This window comes from Elaeis guineensis, chromosome 10 (genome assembly GCF_000442705.2).
Source record: "Elaeis guineensis isolate ETL-2024a chromosome 10, EG11, whole genome shotgun sequence".
NCBI classification, from domain to species: Eukaryota; Viridiplantae; Streptophyta; class Magnoliopsida; order Arecales; family Arecaceae; genus Elaeis; species Elaeis guineensis.
The window spans coordinates 40,705,331-40,720,061 of record NC_026002.2 but is presented as its reverse complement, the minus strand read 5'-3'; the positions used below and the strand labels follow the sequence as shown (position 1 = coordinate 40,720,061).

The 14,731-nt window shown below is 46.5% G+C and overlaps 1 protein-coding gene and 1 non-coding gene across 2 annotated transcripts; both read right to left on the bottom strand.

Moving 5' to 3' along the window:
* Positions 1-9,596: 9,596 nt before the first annotated feature.
* Positions 9,597-12,857, bottom strand: LOC105052284 (small ribosomal subunit protein eS26x). Its single transcript, XM_073245040.1, has 5 exons — positions 12,650-12,857; positions 12,475-12,568; positions 12,106-12,190; positions 11,882-12,012; positions 9,597-9,786 (listed from the first exon to the last, which is right to left on the bottom strand). The coding sequence occupies exons 1-5, from the start codon at positions 12,802-12,804 to the stop codon at positions 9,721-9,723; spliced, it is 531 nt and encodes a 176-aa protein (XP_073101141.1). The 5' UTR covers positions 12,805-12,857; the 3' UTR covers positions 9,597-9,720.
* Positions 10,744-10,846, bottom strand: LOC114914603 (small nucleolar RNA snoR99). The gene has a single exon (XR_003802085.1). It is a non-coding gene; the product is annotated as a small nucleolar RNA snoR99 (small nucleolar RNA).
* Positions 12,858-14,731: the final 1,874 nt, after the last annotated feature.

Genomic DNA, 14,731 nt, shown 5'->3' with positions numbered 1-14,731 from the left:
GAATCTGGCAAATTAAGGTATGAGTTGTTCTATCTTTCTTTCTTAAAAAATAAAAAAAATATATTATTAAAATATTGGATTGCCTTGAGATCAATTAACCATGAAATGAAGTGTTAAAAAAATATTTATTTCAGCTCTAAAATATTCTTCTTTTATCAAGCATGCATTGATGAAGCATATAGAGGTAACTAAGTGTTTTAATATTAACACAAACTTTTCTACAACTACTTATTATTATATGAAATTTGCTTTCCAAAAAAAAAAAGTCTTACAAGAAACTATGAGAAGGTGGTGCCTTTTTCTTTGCTAGGACTGTATCATAAATCTTACCAAATTTAGATCACATACCAATGCCTCGTAATGCAGGAACACTTTGTATTTATGACATGATATGCTTGTCTAGGGTGTGGTAGAGTGAAATTAAGCTAGACTTCTTGATTGGAGATTGCAAGGCCATATACCCAGAATAGGCTAGGGGTCATCATCTTCTACGTTCAGTCTCCTATACATGTTGACATATTTACAAAAACTTAAGCTTTTTTGTGTTAAGTGATGAGATGATATGTGTTGGGTATAAAATACCCCTCAGCCGAAGTTCGTAACAGGAGTGGCCCTCCGGGGATCCAACCGACTTCCGACCTCCGACGACGTCTCTTCAAACCTCCCGGACGGTCGAGCTTCCGCAACATTCCCAAGTTTTGCTGACGGATAAGCCCCCACCAGCGTCGACCAGATTCTTCGCGACGGACAGACTCCACCCAAATTTCCACGATGATCGACCATCTTCTAGACTTCGCCCGGACTCCTACGGGAGCCGGACCTCGTCCCCGACTCCGACTGCAGGCAGACTTCGTCCGGACTCCTACGGGAGTCGGACTCCGCCCACGACTTCAATTACAGGTAGACTCCGCCCGGACTCCTACGGGAGCCGGACCTCGCCCCCAACTCCGGCTGCAGAAAGACTCCGTCCGGACTCCTACGGGAGCCGGACCACGCCCACGACTTCAATCACAGGTAGACCTCGTCCGGACTCCTACGGGAGCCGGACTTTGCCCCCAACTTCACTTGCAGGAAGACTTCGTCCAGACTCCTACGGGAGCCGGACCTCGTCCCCGACTTCGGCTGCAGGGAGACTTCGCCCGGACTCCTACGGGAGCCGGACCTCGTCCCCGACTCCGACTGCAGGCAGGCTTCGTCCGGACTCCTACGGAAGCCGGACTCCGCCCATGACTTCAATCACAGGTAGACCTCGTCCGGACTCCTACGGGAGCCGGACTTCGCCCCCAACTTCACTTGCAGGAAGACTTCGTCCGGACTCCTACGGGAGCCGGACTCCGCCCACGACTTCAATTACGGGTAGACTTCGTCCGGACTCCTACGGGAGCCGGACTTCGCCCCCAACTTCAATTGCAGGTAGACTTCGCCCGGACTCCTACGGGAGCCGGACCTCGTCCCCGACTCTGGCTACAGGAAGGCCTCGTCCGAACTCCTACGGGAGCCGGACCTCATCTCCGACTTCGACTGCAGGAAGACTTCATCCGGATTCCTACGGGAGTCGGGCTTCGAGCTCCTGTTGCAAGCGACCCACTCCAAGTTACCGCTGCAAACGAACTACTTCAAGTTCCTACCACGAGCGGCCTTGGCCGAGACTCCTCGACAAATGATTCCCGTCCGGGCTTCTGCGGAGATCGGACTCCAACCGAACTTCGGCCGACAAGCCTGGACCCCCTGGCAGGCCGTAGTAACGGCCACGACTCTGCTCCACTTCCTGTGACAGATTTTGCGTGGCTCCATCACTCCCTGACAGACCACAATAACGGCCACGACTCTGCTCCACTTCCTGCGACGGATTCCGTGCGGCTCCATCACTCCCTGACGGGCCACAGCAACGGTCACGACTCTGCTCCACTTCCTGCGACGGATTTCATGCGGCTCCATCACTCCCTGGCAGACCATAATAATGGCCATGATCCTGCTCCACTTCCTGCGACGGATACCGCACGGTTCCTCCACCCTTTGGCAAGTCGCGACAACGAATGCCGCTCCACTCCCCGCAACAGACTCCACGTGGCATGTCCCGGTAATAGCCACGATTCTACTCCACTACTCTTCGCAACAAACTCCTCCTGACCCTGGGCAGCCCACTGCCAGACGGTTGCAAACATCGCTATCAGTCTGTTGCCCCCTCCACCTATAAAAGGGAGATCCCAGATACGTTATTCTCTAAGCTCTATTTTCTATCCCAAAACTCTGCTAAAATTTTCGCTCGAGCACTCCATTCTTGTTGAGGTAGAGAACTGACTTGAGCGTCGGAGGATCTTGCCGGAGCAACCCCACCTCCGATTTAGACTTCTTTTGTAGGTCCCGACGGCAACCGCAACTCCCTCGACTCCAGCTTCTCCGACGCAGACGAATTTTTGCACCAACATGATTGGCGCTAGAGGAAGGGCTGTATCTTCGCAGTACCCTTATTCTTAAAGGAGCGCTCAACGGGACCGCCTTCGGTCATCTTTTCCGACGTCCTCTCCTCCTTCCTCCATTAGGTCCTCGCCCGATGCATCCCCGCAGAGCATCCACACGACGATCCACGACCTCCGCGGCCAGATCTCATGCTCTGACCTCACCTCCAGTTTCCCAGCCTCCTCCTCCTCCTCCGGTAATGGCGGTTGGCGCGGAGCAATTCGACCTACTGGTGCAGCAGGTCAGAGGCCTCACTGAATCTGTACAGGCCATGCAACAGCAGCAGCAGCCGCAGGCATCAGTGCGATCGGAAAGAGCGTCGCCAGAACTCCAAAATCTGATGGTGGGATGGGCCACTTGGGCCAGCCGCCCTGTCTTTCCCGGAAAGACGAATCCAAGGGTGGAGAGCCCTCTATCGGATCATGATTCCACCCCCGGAAGATCTCTGCCTCCATTCTGCCAGAAGACCCTTGAGACCCGTAGTCGAGAGGATTTTCTGGATCGGAGGCTCCAGGAGATGAACCGACGGATCGAAGAACTCCGCCACGCTCCCCCCGCTTACGATGAGGACATTTGTACTGACCCCTCTTTTTCTCAGATGATCATGCAGGAACCGATCTCGCCGAACTTCAAGCTCCCTCAGTTCGAAAGCTACGACGGGACTTCGAACCCAGTTGACCACCTGGAGGCCTTCTGGACAATGATGCTGCTTCATGGCGCGCCCGACGCCATTCTATGCCGAGCCTTCCCATCCACCTTGAAGGGAGCGGCGAGAAACTGGTACTCGGCATTGAAGCTGGGTACCATCTTTTCCTTTGATCAGATGAGCCATCAGTTTGTGGCTCATTTTGTTAGCAACCGGCATCCCCGGAAGGGTTCGGAGTCCCTCATCAACATCAAGCAGAGGGAGAGAGAGTCCATTCGGGCCTACATCAACCGTTTCAACATCGCCGCGTTGGAGGTCCGGAACTTGGACCAATCAATAGCGATGGCCGCCTTGAAAGGCGACCTTCAGAAGAACGACCTTTTATTCTCCCTAGAAAAGAAGTACCCCAGGGATTTTGCTGACCTGTTGGCTCGAGCCGAAGGGTACGCCCGAACGGAAGAAGCCTTCAAAATGAAGGATGAGGAGACCACGAGAGAGCGGCAGGCGGGAGACTCGAGTAAGCCCGCAGTCGAAAAAGGGATGAGAGAAGCTCGGCCACATTCTCGAACTCCTCCCGGGCACAAGCGCGTCCAGACTCCTCCTCGAGCACGCAGGCAGAGAAGCCCAAAGCACCGAGCTCGGCAGGGCTCTCCCCCAGGAAGGTTCCGCAACTATGCCTCCCTCAACGCATCGAAAACCCAGGTGCTGATGGAGGTCAGAGAGCAGCTCCCAAGGCCAGAGAGGATGTGCACACACTCCGAAAAGCGCAACCCCAACAAGTTCTACCTCTACCATCATGACCACGGCCACGATACAGAGGAGTGCATTCATCTCCGAGACGAGATCGAGGAGCTCATCAGACGAGATCAGCTCGACAGATTCATTCGACGCCAACCTGAGGGCAGAGAGGATCGGCCAAGGGCCCTGCCGCAACCTGAACCGCCGAGGAGGGAAGAGCAGCTCGGAGATCGGCCTCCAATCGGGATCATCAACTGCATCACTGGAGGACCTCAAGGAGGAGCAGACCTTCCACGATCGTGGGACTTGAAAAACCTGTAAATGTATTACTAACGATTTTGCTTTGAATCAAAATTCCTTTCGACTTTGCATGTCTTTTCCTTTTGGCATGAACTTGTTACGACTGGAGATAACCCCTTCAAACAATCAAAACAAGGTCGTGTTAGGAACAGGAGGAGAACCTCATCCTAACAAGAGCGAAATGAAAGTTCGATTATTCTAAGATCGGATCGGGGGAGAGGCCCATATAACGGCCCTTAGGTGCCCCCAAGATCATGTTAGGAACAGGAGGAGAACCTCGTCCTAACATGAGCGAAATGAAAGTCCGATTATTCTAAGATTGAATCGGGGGAGAGGCCCATATAACGGCCCTTAGGTACCCCCAAAGTCATGTTAGGAACAGGAGGAGAATCTCGTCCTAACATGAGCGAAATGAAAGTCCGATTATTCTAAGATCGGATCAGGGGGAGAGGTCTTACAACGCCCTTATGTGCCCTCACAGCCATGTTGGGAACGGGAGGAGAACCTCGTCCTGACATGAGCAAAGTCAAAAACCCGATTCTTTTAGACTGGATGGGGGGAGAGGCCTTACAACGCCCTTATGTGCCCCCATAGCCATGTTGGGAACAGGAGGAGAACCTCGTCCTGACATTAGCAAAGTTAAAGGCCCGGTTCTTTTAGATCGGATGGGGGGAGAGGCCTTACAACGTCCTTATGTGCCCCCACAGTCATATTGAGAACAGGAGGAGAACCTCGTCCTGACATGAGCAAAGTCAAAGGTCCGATTCTTTTAGACCGGATGGGGGGAGAGGGCTTACAACGCCCTTATGTGCCCCCACAGCCATGTTGGGAACAGGAGGAGAACCTCGTCCTGACATGAGCAAAGTCAAAGACCCGATTCTTTTAGACCGGATGGGGGGAGAGGCCCTTACAACGGCCCTTATGTGCCCCCACAGCCCCGTTGGGAACAGGAGGAGAACCTCGTCCTAACCTGAGCTAAGATCGACTACGTCAAGAACATAAGGAGAACCCCGTCCTGACGATGATAAAAACTCGGTCGCCCAACAAGTTCGGATAAAGGGAAAAGTCCCCTCAATGGCACCTCCATACTTCTATGCGACCCCACAAAAAGCAAGGGAACAACTTCGACTACGAAAATTTCTCTGTACTTCCTTCATTCGAAATTCGAACTCGAAAGTAGGGGGACTGGTATTGGGTATAAAATACCCCCCAACTGAAGTTCGTGACAGGAGTGACCCTCCGGGGATCCAACCGACTTCCGACCTCCGGCGACGTCTCTTCAAACCTCCCGGGCGGCCGAGCCTCCGCAACATTCCCAAGTTTTGCTGACGGATAAGCCCCCACCAGCGTCGACCGGATTCTTCGCGACGGACGGACTCCACCCAAATTTTCACGATGATCGACCATCTTCTAGACTTCGCCAGGACTCCTACGGGAGCCAGACCTCGTCCCCGACTCCGGCTGCAGGCAGACTTCGTCCGGACTCCTACGGGAGCCGGACTCCGCTCACGACTTCAATTACAGGTAGACTCCGCCCGGACTCCTACGGGAGCCGGACTTCGCCCCCAATTCTGGCTGCAGAAAGACTCCGTCCGGACTCCTACGGGAGCCGGACTCCGCCCACGACTTCAATCACAGGTAGACCTCGTCCGGACTCCTACCGGAGCCGGACTTCGCCCCCAACTTCACTTGCAGGAAGACTTCGTCCGGACTCCTACGGGAGCCGGACCTCATCCCCGACTTCGGCTGCAGGGAGACTTCGCCCGGACTCCTATGGGGGTCGGACCTCGTCTCCGACTCCGACTGCAGGCAGGCTTCGTCCGGACTCCTACGGGAGCCGAACTCCGTCCACGACTTCAATTACGGGTAGACTTCGTCCGGACTCCTACAGGAGCCGGACTTCGGCCCCAACTTCAATTGCAGGTAGACTTCGCCCGGACTCCTATGGGAGCCGGACCTCATCCCCGACTCCGACTGCAGGAAGGCTTCGTCCGGACTCCTACGGGAGCCGGACCTCATCCCCGACTTCGACTGCAAGAAGATTTCGTCTGGATTCCTACGGGAGTCGGACTTCGAGCTCCTGTTACAAGCAACCCACTCCAAGTTACCGCTGCAAACGAACTACTTCAAGTTCCTACCACGAGCGGCCTTGGTCGAGACTCCTCGACAAATGATCCCCATCCGGGCTTCTGCGGAGACCGGACTCCAACCGAACTTCGGCCGACAGGCCTGGATCCCCTGGCAGGCCGTAGTAACGGCCACAACTCTGCTTCACTTCCTGCGACGGATTCCGCGCGGCTCCATCACTCCCTGGCAGACCACAATAACGGCCACGACTCTGCTCCACTTCCTGCGACGGATTCCGCGCGGCTCCATCACTCCCTGGCGGGCCGCAGCAACGGCCACGACTCTACTCCACTTCTTGCGACGGATTTCACGCGGCTCCATCATTCCCTTGCAGACCACAATAATGGCCACGATCCTGCTCCACTTCCTACGACGGATACCGTGCGGTTCCTCCACCCTCTGGCAAGTCGCGACAATGGACGCCGCTCCACTCTCCGCAACAGACTCCACGTGGCATATCCCAGTGATAGCTACGATTCCACTCCACTACTCTTCGCAACAAACTCCTCCTGACCCTGGGCAGCCCACTGCCAGACAGTTGCAAACATCGCTATCAGTCTGTTGCCCCCTCCACCTGTAAAAGGGGGACCCCAGATACGTTATTCTCTAAGCTCTATTTTCTATCCCAAAACTCTGCTAAAATTTTCGTTCGAGCACTCCATTCTTGTTGAGGCAGAGAACTGATTTGAGCGTCGGAGGGTCTTACCAGAGCAATCCCACTTTCGATTTAGACTTCTTTTGCAGGTCCCGGCGGCGACCGCGACTCCCTCGACTCCAGCTTCTTCGATGCAGGCAGATTTTTGCACCAACAATATGATATCAAAGCCAAATCTGCAAGAAATTGTAGTTTCAAATCCCTTCTAAGATAATTATTTATTTAACTGACTTGATTGTCATTTACCCAATCAGTTATTTAACATCCATATGCAATGTCCCAATTGCACATGAGAGAAAAGAGGGGATCGGAGTAGGGGTGGGGATGAGATTGTTAAGCTTAATATATATTGTATATGGTAGAAACATGATATTTAGATTCAAGGATTGCTTCTCTTTGGGAAAACAATTGCTTGCCTCCTGCGTTGCATTTACATATACTGTTCAAATCCTTCAAATAGTTTAAAATTTAAACAGGTTTTTTGAAGAGCAGAAAGACAACGTATGAAAACTTTGCTATATTTGTTTTGAATTATCGTTTCTTCAAGCTTACTTCTTTATTATTAAACTTCAGCCAAATATTAGTAGATTATATATCTTTAACATGAATCAAGGAGTTGAAGGTAATTATACAGTACAACGTTTTAGTTTAGTCTATTGGAATCTATCCTGATTCGCAACAAATAAAAACCTTTACAAACCATCTAGTTAACGATGTTGTTCGACTTTGCCTACATCTTGCAACACTTTCATCCTTGTAACCGATTATAATCTCTCGGACAAGTAGGTTTTCGTGAGTCTTATATATCTCTAACTTAAAGATAGATCTTGACATCTGGAGGATTTCAGCTCTCCTTCCTCTCTACTCCCATAAATGAAGCCATAGCAATCAAAACAAGGTGTCCTGGTCAATCACTAGGCCAAGCCTCCAAATTGACCTTGCTGAGGACAATGCATCTTTAATTCATTTGATATTCTCCTTTGAACCTAGCCAAGCCTCAATTAGCTCTGTTATTTTGCGTTAAATTCGTTCTCGTATGCAATATACTATATTAAATATACTCAGGTATTCCAAATTTTTGTTGAGCTTCCGGCATGTTTTCCACATTTTTTTCTTAAATCCTGAAATGTTCCTTTGAGACACTTAATTCTGCATTTTAAGGAAAGCAAGCCTGCCATGTTGGTCCTCACCAACATAAAGATGAGAACCGCTATAGAGGAGACCTGGCTCGCCAGTTAAAATACTGAGGAAAATGCTTTGGGATGCCGATTTAAGTGGTTAAGTGCACGTCAAGAGTTCCTCAGTCTGTCTATTAATACCGACTTGGCAATGTAACACTAAAATACTTCTATATTTCGTAGCTACATCAATATCACGTCATCGCACGTCTCAAAGATTATTTCTTGTGCACGAAACTGGCTCCTAAGAGAAAGGACAACCCCTTCTCTTACGTGCAGAGATCATAGTTCCATGTATAGCATGAGCCCAGCTGTATCCCTACCTATCATTGTGCACTATATGAATTGTGAAACACGCCGTCGAGTAAAACAATTTGGCCCTTGCGGTCAAAGAAGTTCTGCTTACCTTAAAATTATTCAACCCCTCTGGTTCCAGATGTCAACGAGAGAAAAGAGGCAAGAATTGGTCATTCTGTTCTTATCTTATGCTGCCTTTTTTTTTTTTTTTTTGCCCCTCCAATTTTTGTCCAACCATTCCGCCCCAGTAGGAGTGTGCAGCCACGCAGGGTAACATCGCGTAGTCCTGAGGTTCACCAACAATGAGACCTTTGACTCTATCTCGCGGGTCCTCACATATTTTTCTCATTTAAATCTGCATAAAAACTAGTGGCCATCCTTCACCTGGAACACAAACTTACCCAGGAGTGCCACTTCTGCACTCCAGAGTCCGGAGCCGCCTTGGGATACCTACCCTATGGCAGGAGAGGCAAGCTGTAGCGGATGTGGCTTGTTGAGAAGGAAATCACTTGTTTTCTGTCGTGATCTACCGGCGTTCCACGGAAGATGACATCAGGAAGTTTCACAGCGTCAGAAAGAACGCAAATCTAATTTCACAATACCTTCCTATTCCGAGAGTTTGTGGCCTGATCAGATGCACAAAAATACCAACAGCAGCGCAGCGTGTCAGCCCACGAGCCGGAAGGTGGAATTCTTATTCCATAAGCTGTTGGTTGTATTCTATTATAACTCTCCATCTGGTTGAGATCCTAGATTTCAAAGGATGGGTTGACAACTGTAATCACTTCTTCATGTCGGCAGAAACTTACCAGAGTATTTGATTAGAAGCCTTCACAATGCACTTGGACACATTTTAACAGTTCCCCACCTTTAAAACCCACGGTTGCCCTCAAGACCCATAATTTTATCCGAACACCACGTAGCCCACTCCAGTAATTTCCACTCACATTATGGTTCCTTCACAAACACCACATAATACTACGTTTCAGACTTCAGTAGTTCCCACTCAAACATAATACAGATTTTAACCAAATTGTGAAGGATGGCATCCTGCAGAAAATCCACCACCTCCTTGAAGAAGGTCCTGTCCTACGGACATTAATGATGCGGCTCAAGTCTTTAAAGGTCACGCACCGAAACAAGTCAAAGATTACGAAGAAACATCCGATCACGTAAAAAAAAAAAAAGAATCACATAAAAGTATAAAACGCATTAAAATTGAACCAATTTCTTCTAAAACAAGTTCAAAATCTCTTATTAAGAGAGAGTTCAAGAAGCCTAAAAAGAACACCGTTGGCGTGGCCCCGCGCTTAAAACGATCATGGGCGTCCCAAATTAGCAGCTCCAGCAGGACGTGGGCCTTGTCCAGGCCTCGCCATATCATCCTGCAAAATAACATTCATATACAAGTTTTTGTCAGCTGCTAATTCAAGGATTATAACATATGTAGCCCGAATAAAGAGAGGGGTTCTGGTAGGTTAACAGCAAACTTATAATTATAACTACTCCTGAAACATGAATCCTATAGATAGAATTATTGGAACATTCTCTACTAGTAATGCACTGCATTGGACTCCAGGTGCAGTGAAAAATGGGCAAGGGTTAACTAGGACTAACCCCAATTAATTTGTAATGAAGACTCAGTTTAGTTGAGTTGTGGGGAGAACGGTTAAAACGTTGACATAGGTAACAAATGCATCAAAAGCAACCACCAAATTTCACCATTCTAATCATCTAGTTACCTAAATATTTCAAAGAAAGCAGCTTGGAAGTTCTGGGCCTGTTAAATTTACCCTTGGAAGGATCAAATATAAAACCTTATCATATAATAATCATCAATTGAAGTACTTTCTAAAAAACAGAAGGTTCACACTTCCATTTCTTTCAAGTTTCCCCTATGTCTATCTTGACTAATCAAATCCGACACAATACATTCACATCTCTAACCATTCAAAATGTCCATTTTATTCATTCTCTCTCTCAGAACTATCCAGAATGTGCATTTTTAGAGCCTTCATTTTAAATTTAACTTTACTTCAATTGTTAAGCTAAAATTTTATTATACAATATATTCGGACTCACTTTTTCTAGTTTTATTTTTGCTTCATGCTCTATATTGAATGTGCACCAAGCATGACAAGCAAGAAAAAAACATGACCTACATAAAATATATCCAAATTTATAAGCAGGAAATTGTACTAGATCTCCTAGTGTTGAAATGATATAAAGGTGATACTTGAAAATCATTAGATTGGCAATCTGAAGCTAAAATTATTCATGCCTCCCATGAATGGTTTAACTAGCACAGCCAGGCAGTTCGACTGTCAGAATTATTATAATTTTAATGTCACACCCTTAATGATCAGCTAAGATTAGAACCAAGATAGCTGAGAAAGTGAAGCAGATGGAGAATGCATATCAGGGACCAGTTCATCCAAAAGGTAGAGTAACAGCCAGTGAGGCAGACGTCCAGTCCCACATCATCACAAAGTAACATGGTTCCAACCAAGGTAACACACTCTAGAAGCTACACTAACAATTCCTATAAATGCTTGGCATACAAATACTAGAAAATGGGTTAAATTGTTGCCCTATACAGCTGCATGACTGAAAAACAAAACAACAGTTGGGACTACTTGCTATCAACTACAATAAATTAGAAGGAACCCAGCAAAAGACCATTTTTAAAATAAGCGAATGCTATCAACAAAAGGAATGGACGCAAACAGGAGCTCAACAACTACAAAAACATTAGTTGTCAAGTTTGTGTTCCTGTACTGCACCACTAAACTGTGTCAATTTACGCTTTCGTTGATGCATCCATTGTTTGAAAAAACTCCTAATGAATGCAACGCCTTGCAAAGCCATGGTTTAAAACTATTTTGTACTTAAATGTTTCATAAACTCGTTTTCAGAAATGAAAATCGCAAATATGTCTTCTTCATTGTGGGACATCATTTCAACTTTGAAATAAATGAATATGCAAGTTCAGCAAGAGTTGGAGCAGTAAATTTAAATCTCAATGCTCCCTAGCTATCTTTTTTTTTTTTTTTGAAGGAGAATTTGACTTGTGAATTCATGTTTTCATTTTTCAGAAACCCCATCAGTGATTTACTGAAAAAATGAACATCTAAAACCATACAAGTAACAACCAAATTGTTTGTAACAAGCAAGGGTAGACAAAGCAAGCAAAACAGTCAGATTTCAGATAAAACAAGAACTGGCAGAAGTCACAGAACCATAAACTGTTCTCTGTAACTATAAATTAGAAGAGGTAGTTGTTGCCACTCATCAGTAAAAAATTAAAGCTAACATGACCATTTCAATTAACAATGTCTTCTCGATAAAAAAAAAATAATGCAATTCTTTCTTGAAAAGAAAAGGCCATACTTCTAAGGAACCAATGAACTATATAAAACACTAACAATTACCAGAAAAAATAAAATAAAACAAACGACTTTAAGATGTAGAAAAATATACCCTGCGTCTGAAGCGCTGTGGAGGTTCACGGTTCCTCCTGGCCTCCCGAGAGCGGACTCTGACCACATGAGAATGGATGGCACACGAGACGCAGTACTGCATCTTGGCATAAAGCTTCGGCAGAGTGTATCCTAATACGAAAAAACAAATCTTTTCATCAGAAAACTGAAAGGACAAAATAAAACTAAGAGGACGAAGAAAAGACTAGAAAAGGGAAAAAATACCATCATAAACACAAGCCTCTTGTACATCTCTCACTGCAGCCTGCTCCACAATATTCCTCACAAGAAACCTCTTGATAGCCTTATCCTTTAAGCAATCCAACAAATAATAAGATATAGGGTTCCAATAACAACATTATAATCTAAAAGAAAACAGAAATCCATATGAAGCAGCATCTGAGGCGTCATCTGGGCCTTTCTACGGATCAAACAAAACAAAGATTGATTCTTTTTCGGTTTTAAAATCAGAAAGGACATATAAGAGATCAAGAACAGCATTGGAGATTTAATCTTCTTACAGATCTCCAAGGATAAAGAAATATAGGGTAAAACAATCCAAATAGAGAATCTGAAAGGGAAACAAGATCGGACCTTGGGGCAGCATTTGCCGCAGTTGGAGCAGCGGATGAAGTTGACATGGCCGCGGCCATGCTTGTTGCGGCCACCATTCCTACGCTTGAAGGTCTGCGAAACAAACCAAAGGAATCAGATCCATGGAGGATAGAAGATGGAGAAGGGAAGGTGAGCCAGGGTTAGGGTTCTTAACATCGCTGCCAACGCTTGTCCCTCGTGAAACCCTGACCTCAGATCGGGGACGGCTTTTTTCTCCGCCCGTTCTCCAGGGTTTTGGTTTTGGAAGCAGGGGAGGCAGCCGGCGGTGCGCGACAATTTATAGGCAATTGGGATATCAGGGAGGGGCATCTTAGCCGTCCGGCAAGTTTGATGGCCAGAATTATCGGAGTGAGACTGAGCCTGGCAAGAGTATTGGTGATCCCACCTACAAAATAAATTTTTGATCGGAGATAATTCTAACAGAGATCCTTCAATATTTAAATCAAAAATTTAAAATATATGAAAAAAAAAAAAAAAATATATATATATATATATATATATATATATATATATATTGAAGATCTCTTAATTATCTCTATTTATAAATTCACATTAAAATCGTCAGGGAGAAAAATTGCAGCAAGCCATCCCGACTTCTCTAGGTGCACCGTTCCGAAATATTTGACAATTGATGTCACTTTATCTAACGTGCAACCAGCTGTCCTCAGGAGTGGCATGATTTGATGGGACCTTATCCAATATACAACTAGCTGTTCTCAAGAGTAGTGTGATTTGATGTTGAGTAGTGTGATCTAATAGAACTGCATGGGGATCTCTTGTCAACCTTTCCAAATATGATAATCGGCAGGGGTTGAAGGGAACATAGCCTGATGTCCCATCATATGTACTTTTGGAGATGTAGATCGATGGTAGGTTCTTAGGTCAAAGATGACATTGGGGTTGGGACCATTCCTAGATCAGTGTCCGATGTCCAGATGTCGTTTTGATGAGGAATGAAGTATTCGATGTGTAGATCAGCGATCTGATATGCTTGAATATGGGTTCAGCCACAGATGCTAGAGTCGGCAGCTCACATGTGGATCAATTGTTTATGGACAGAGATGCTGATGAGAAGTCAGAAACTCATGTAAGGTCGGTGGCTAATGTAAGGGTCAGTGGCTGATGTGTGGATAGGTGGCCAATGCAGGGGTCGACCATGACCATAGTTCATTTGCATCTTCGAATCGAGCATCAGGATTATATTCATAACATATGCCTCCTATTCTCTAGTCAAGCTTAGAGTACGAACCATTTGATGTCCGTCAACTCACGCGTCAAACCTCCATTTGGATCAAAATGGCACGACTGTAGCTTTCGAACCATTGTATCAGAGAGTTGGCGAGATTTGTAAAGAAGCATCAAGTGAAAAAACATTAAGCAACGATTTTTTAAAGATTTGGTTGAATTTGAGACGTCATGTGTGTCTTTAGAGACATGCCCATCAATGCACCTCCTAAAGGAAATTATTTCAGTCGATTCGGTTTTGCCACGTGGTGATTAACAGCAGTTTTAGTCAGACCAATGTAGGATCAAGGGTTGTCCATGACCTTTATAAATAAGGGTGTCCTCTTCATCCCTTTCTTTTCCTCATCGTTCTTCTCGAGTTTTCTTCTTCCTTGAGATAGCAGTGCTCTTTCGAGGAGGTCTAAAATTTAATTAGTGAGTCTACACCTAGATGTGCAGGTTAGTTCCTCAGAGTCCTCCCTTGGCCCTTTTCTATTCTGTCGTTGCTTCCTTCATGCTCGCTCATTCTTTTTCTTCATCTCTACAATTTTTTTCCCTTTTCCTTCTTCTGTGGGTTTAGGGTTGTCCATTAACCTTAAAATGGGTAGACTGGGGAAAGAAAATAGTGGTGACGGAGCCTTCCAATTCTCCCTTGGGAGGTAACCCTAGGGATTCTGATGTTGGGCTTAGGGGTGAGACTTTCCTGCCCGATAAATTTTGCTCCACAATGGACTTAGATGACCTCAGTATGCTTAGGGTCCAGTTTGGCATTCCCTTTGAGTTTGATTTAGAGCTCTCGAGTCCAACTGGTAGGATATGCAATCTCCCTCCTGGCCGGCTCACTTGGTACGAGAAGTTGTTCTGAGTTGGTTTTAAACTCCCCCTCCCTCCTTTCATCATTGAGTTTTTTCTCACTTTTGGTATGGCTTTAGGTTCAATGGCCCTGAACTTTTGGCGTTTCCTTATCGACTTTCTAGCGGCCTACTTCTTAGCGAAGATTGAGCCATTTGTC

Coding starts and splice junctions, on each gene's coding strand:
- LOC105052284 (XM_073245040.1), bottom strand. CDS start 12,804: ATGCCCCTCCCTGATATCCCAATTGCCTATAAATTGTCGCGCACCGCC. Junction 12,569..12,649: donor GGACAAGCGTTGGCAGCGAT/GTTAAGAACCCT, acceptor GTTTGTTTCGCA/GACCTTCAAGCGTAGGAATG. Junction 12,191..12,474: donor GCGGCAAATGCTGCCCCAAG/GTCCGATCTTGT, acceptor GATTGCTTAAAG/GATAAGGCTATCAAGAGGTT.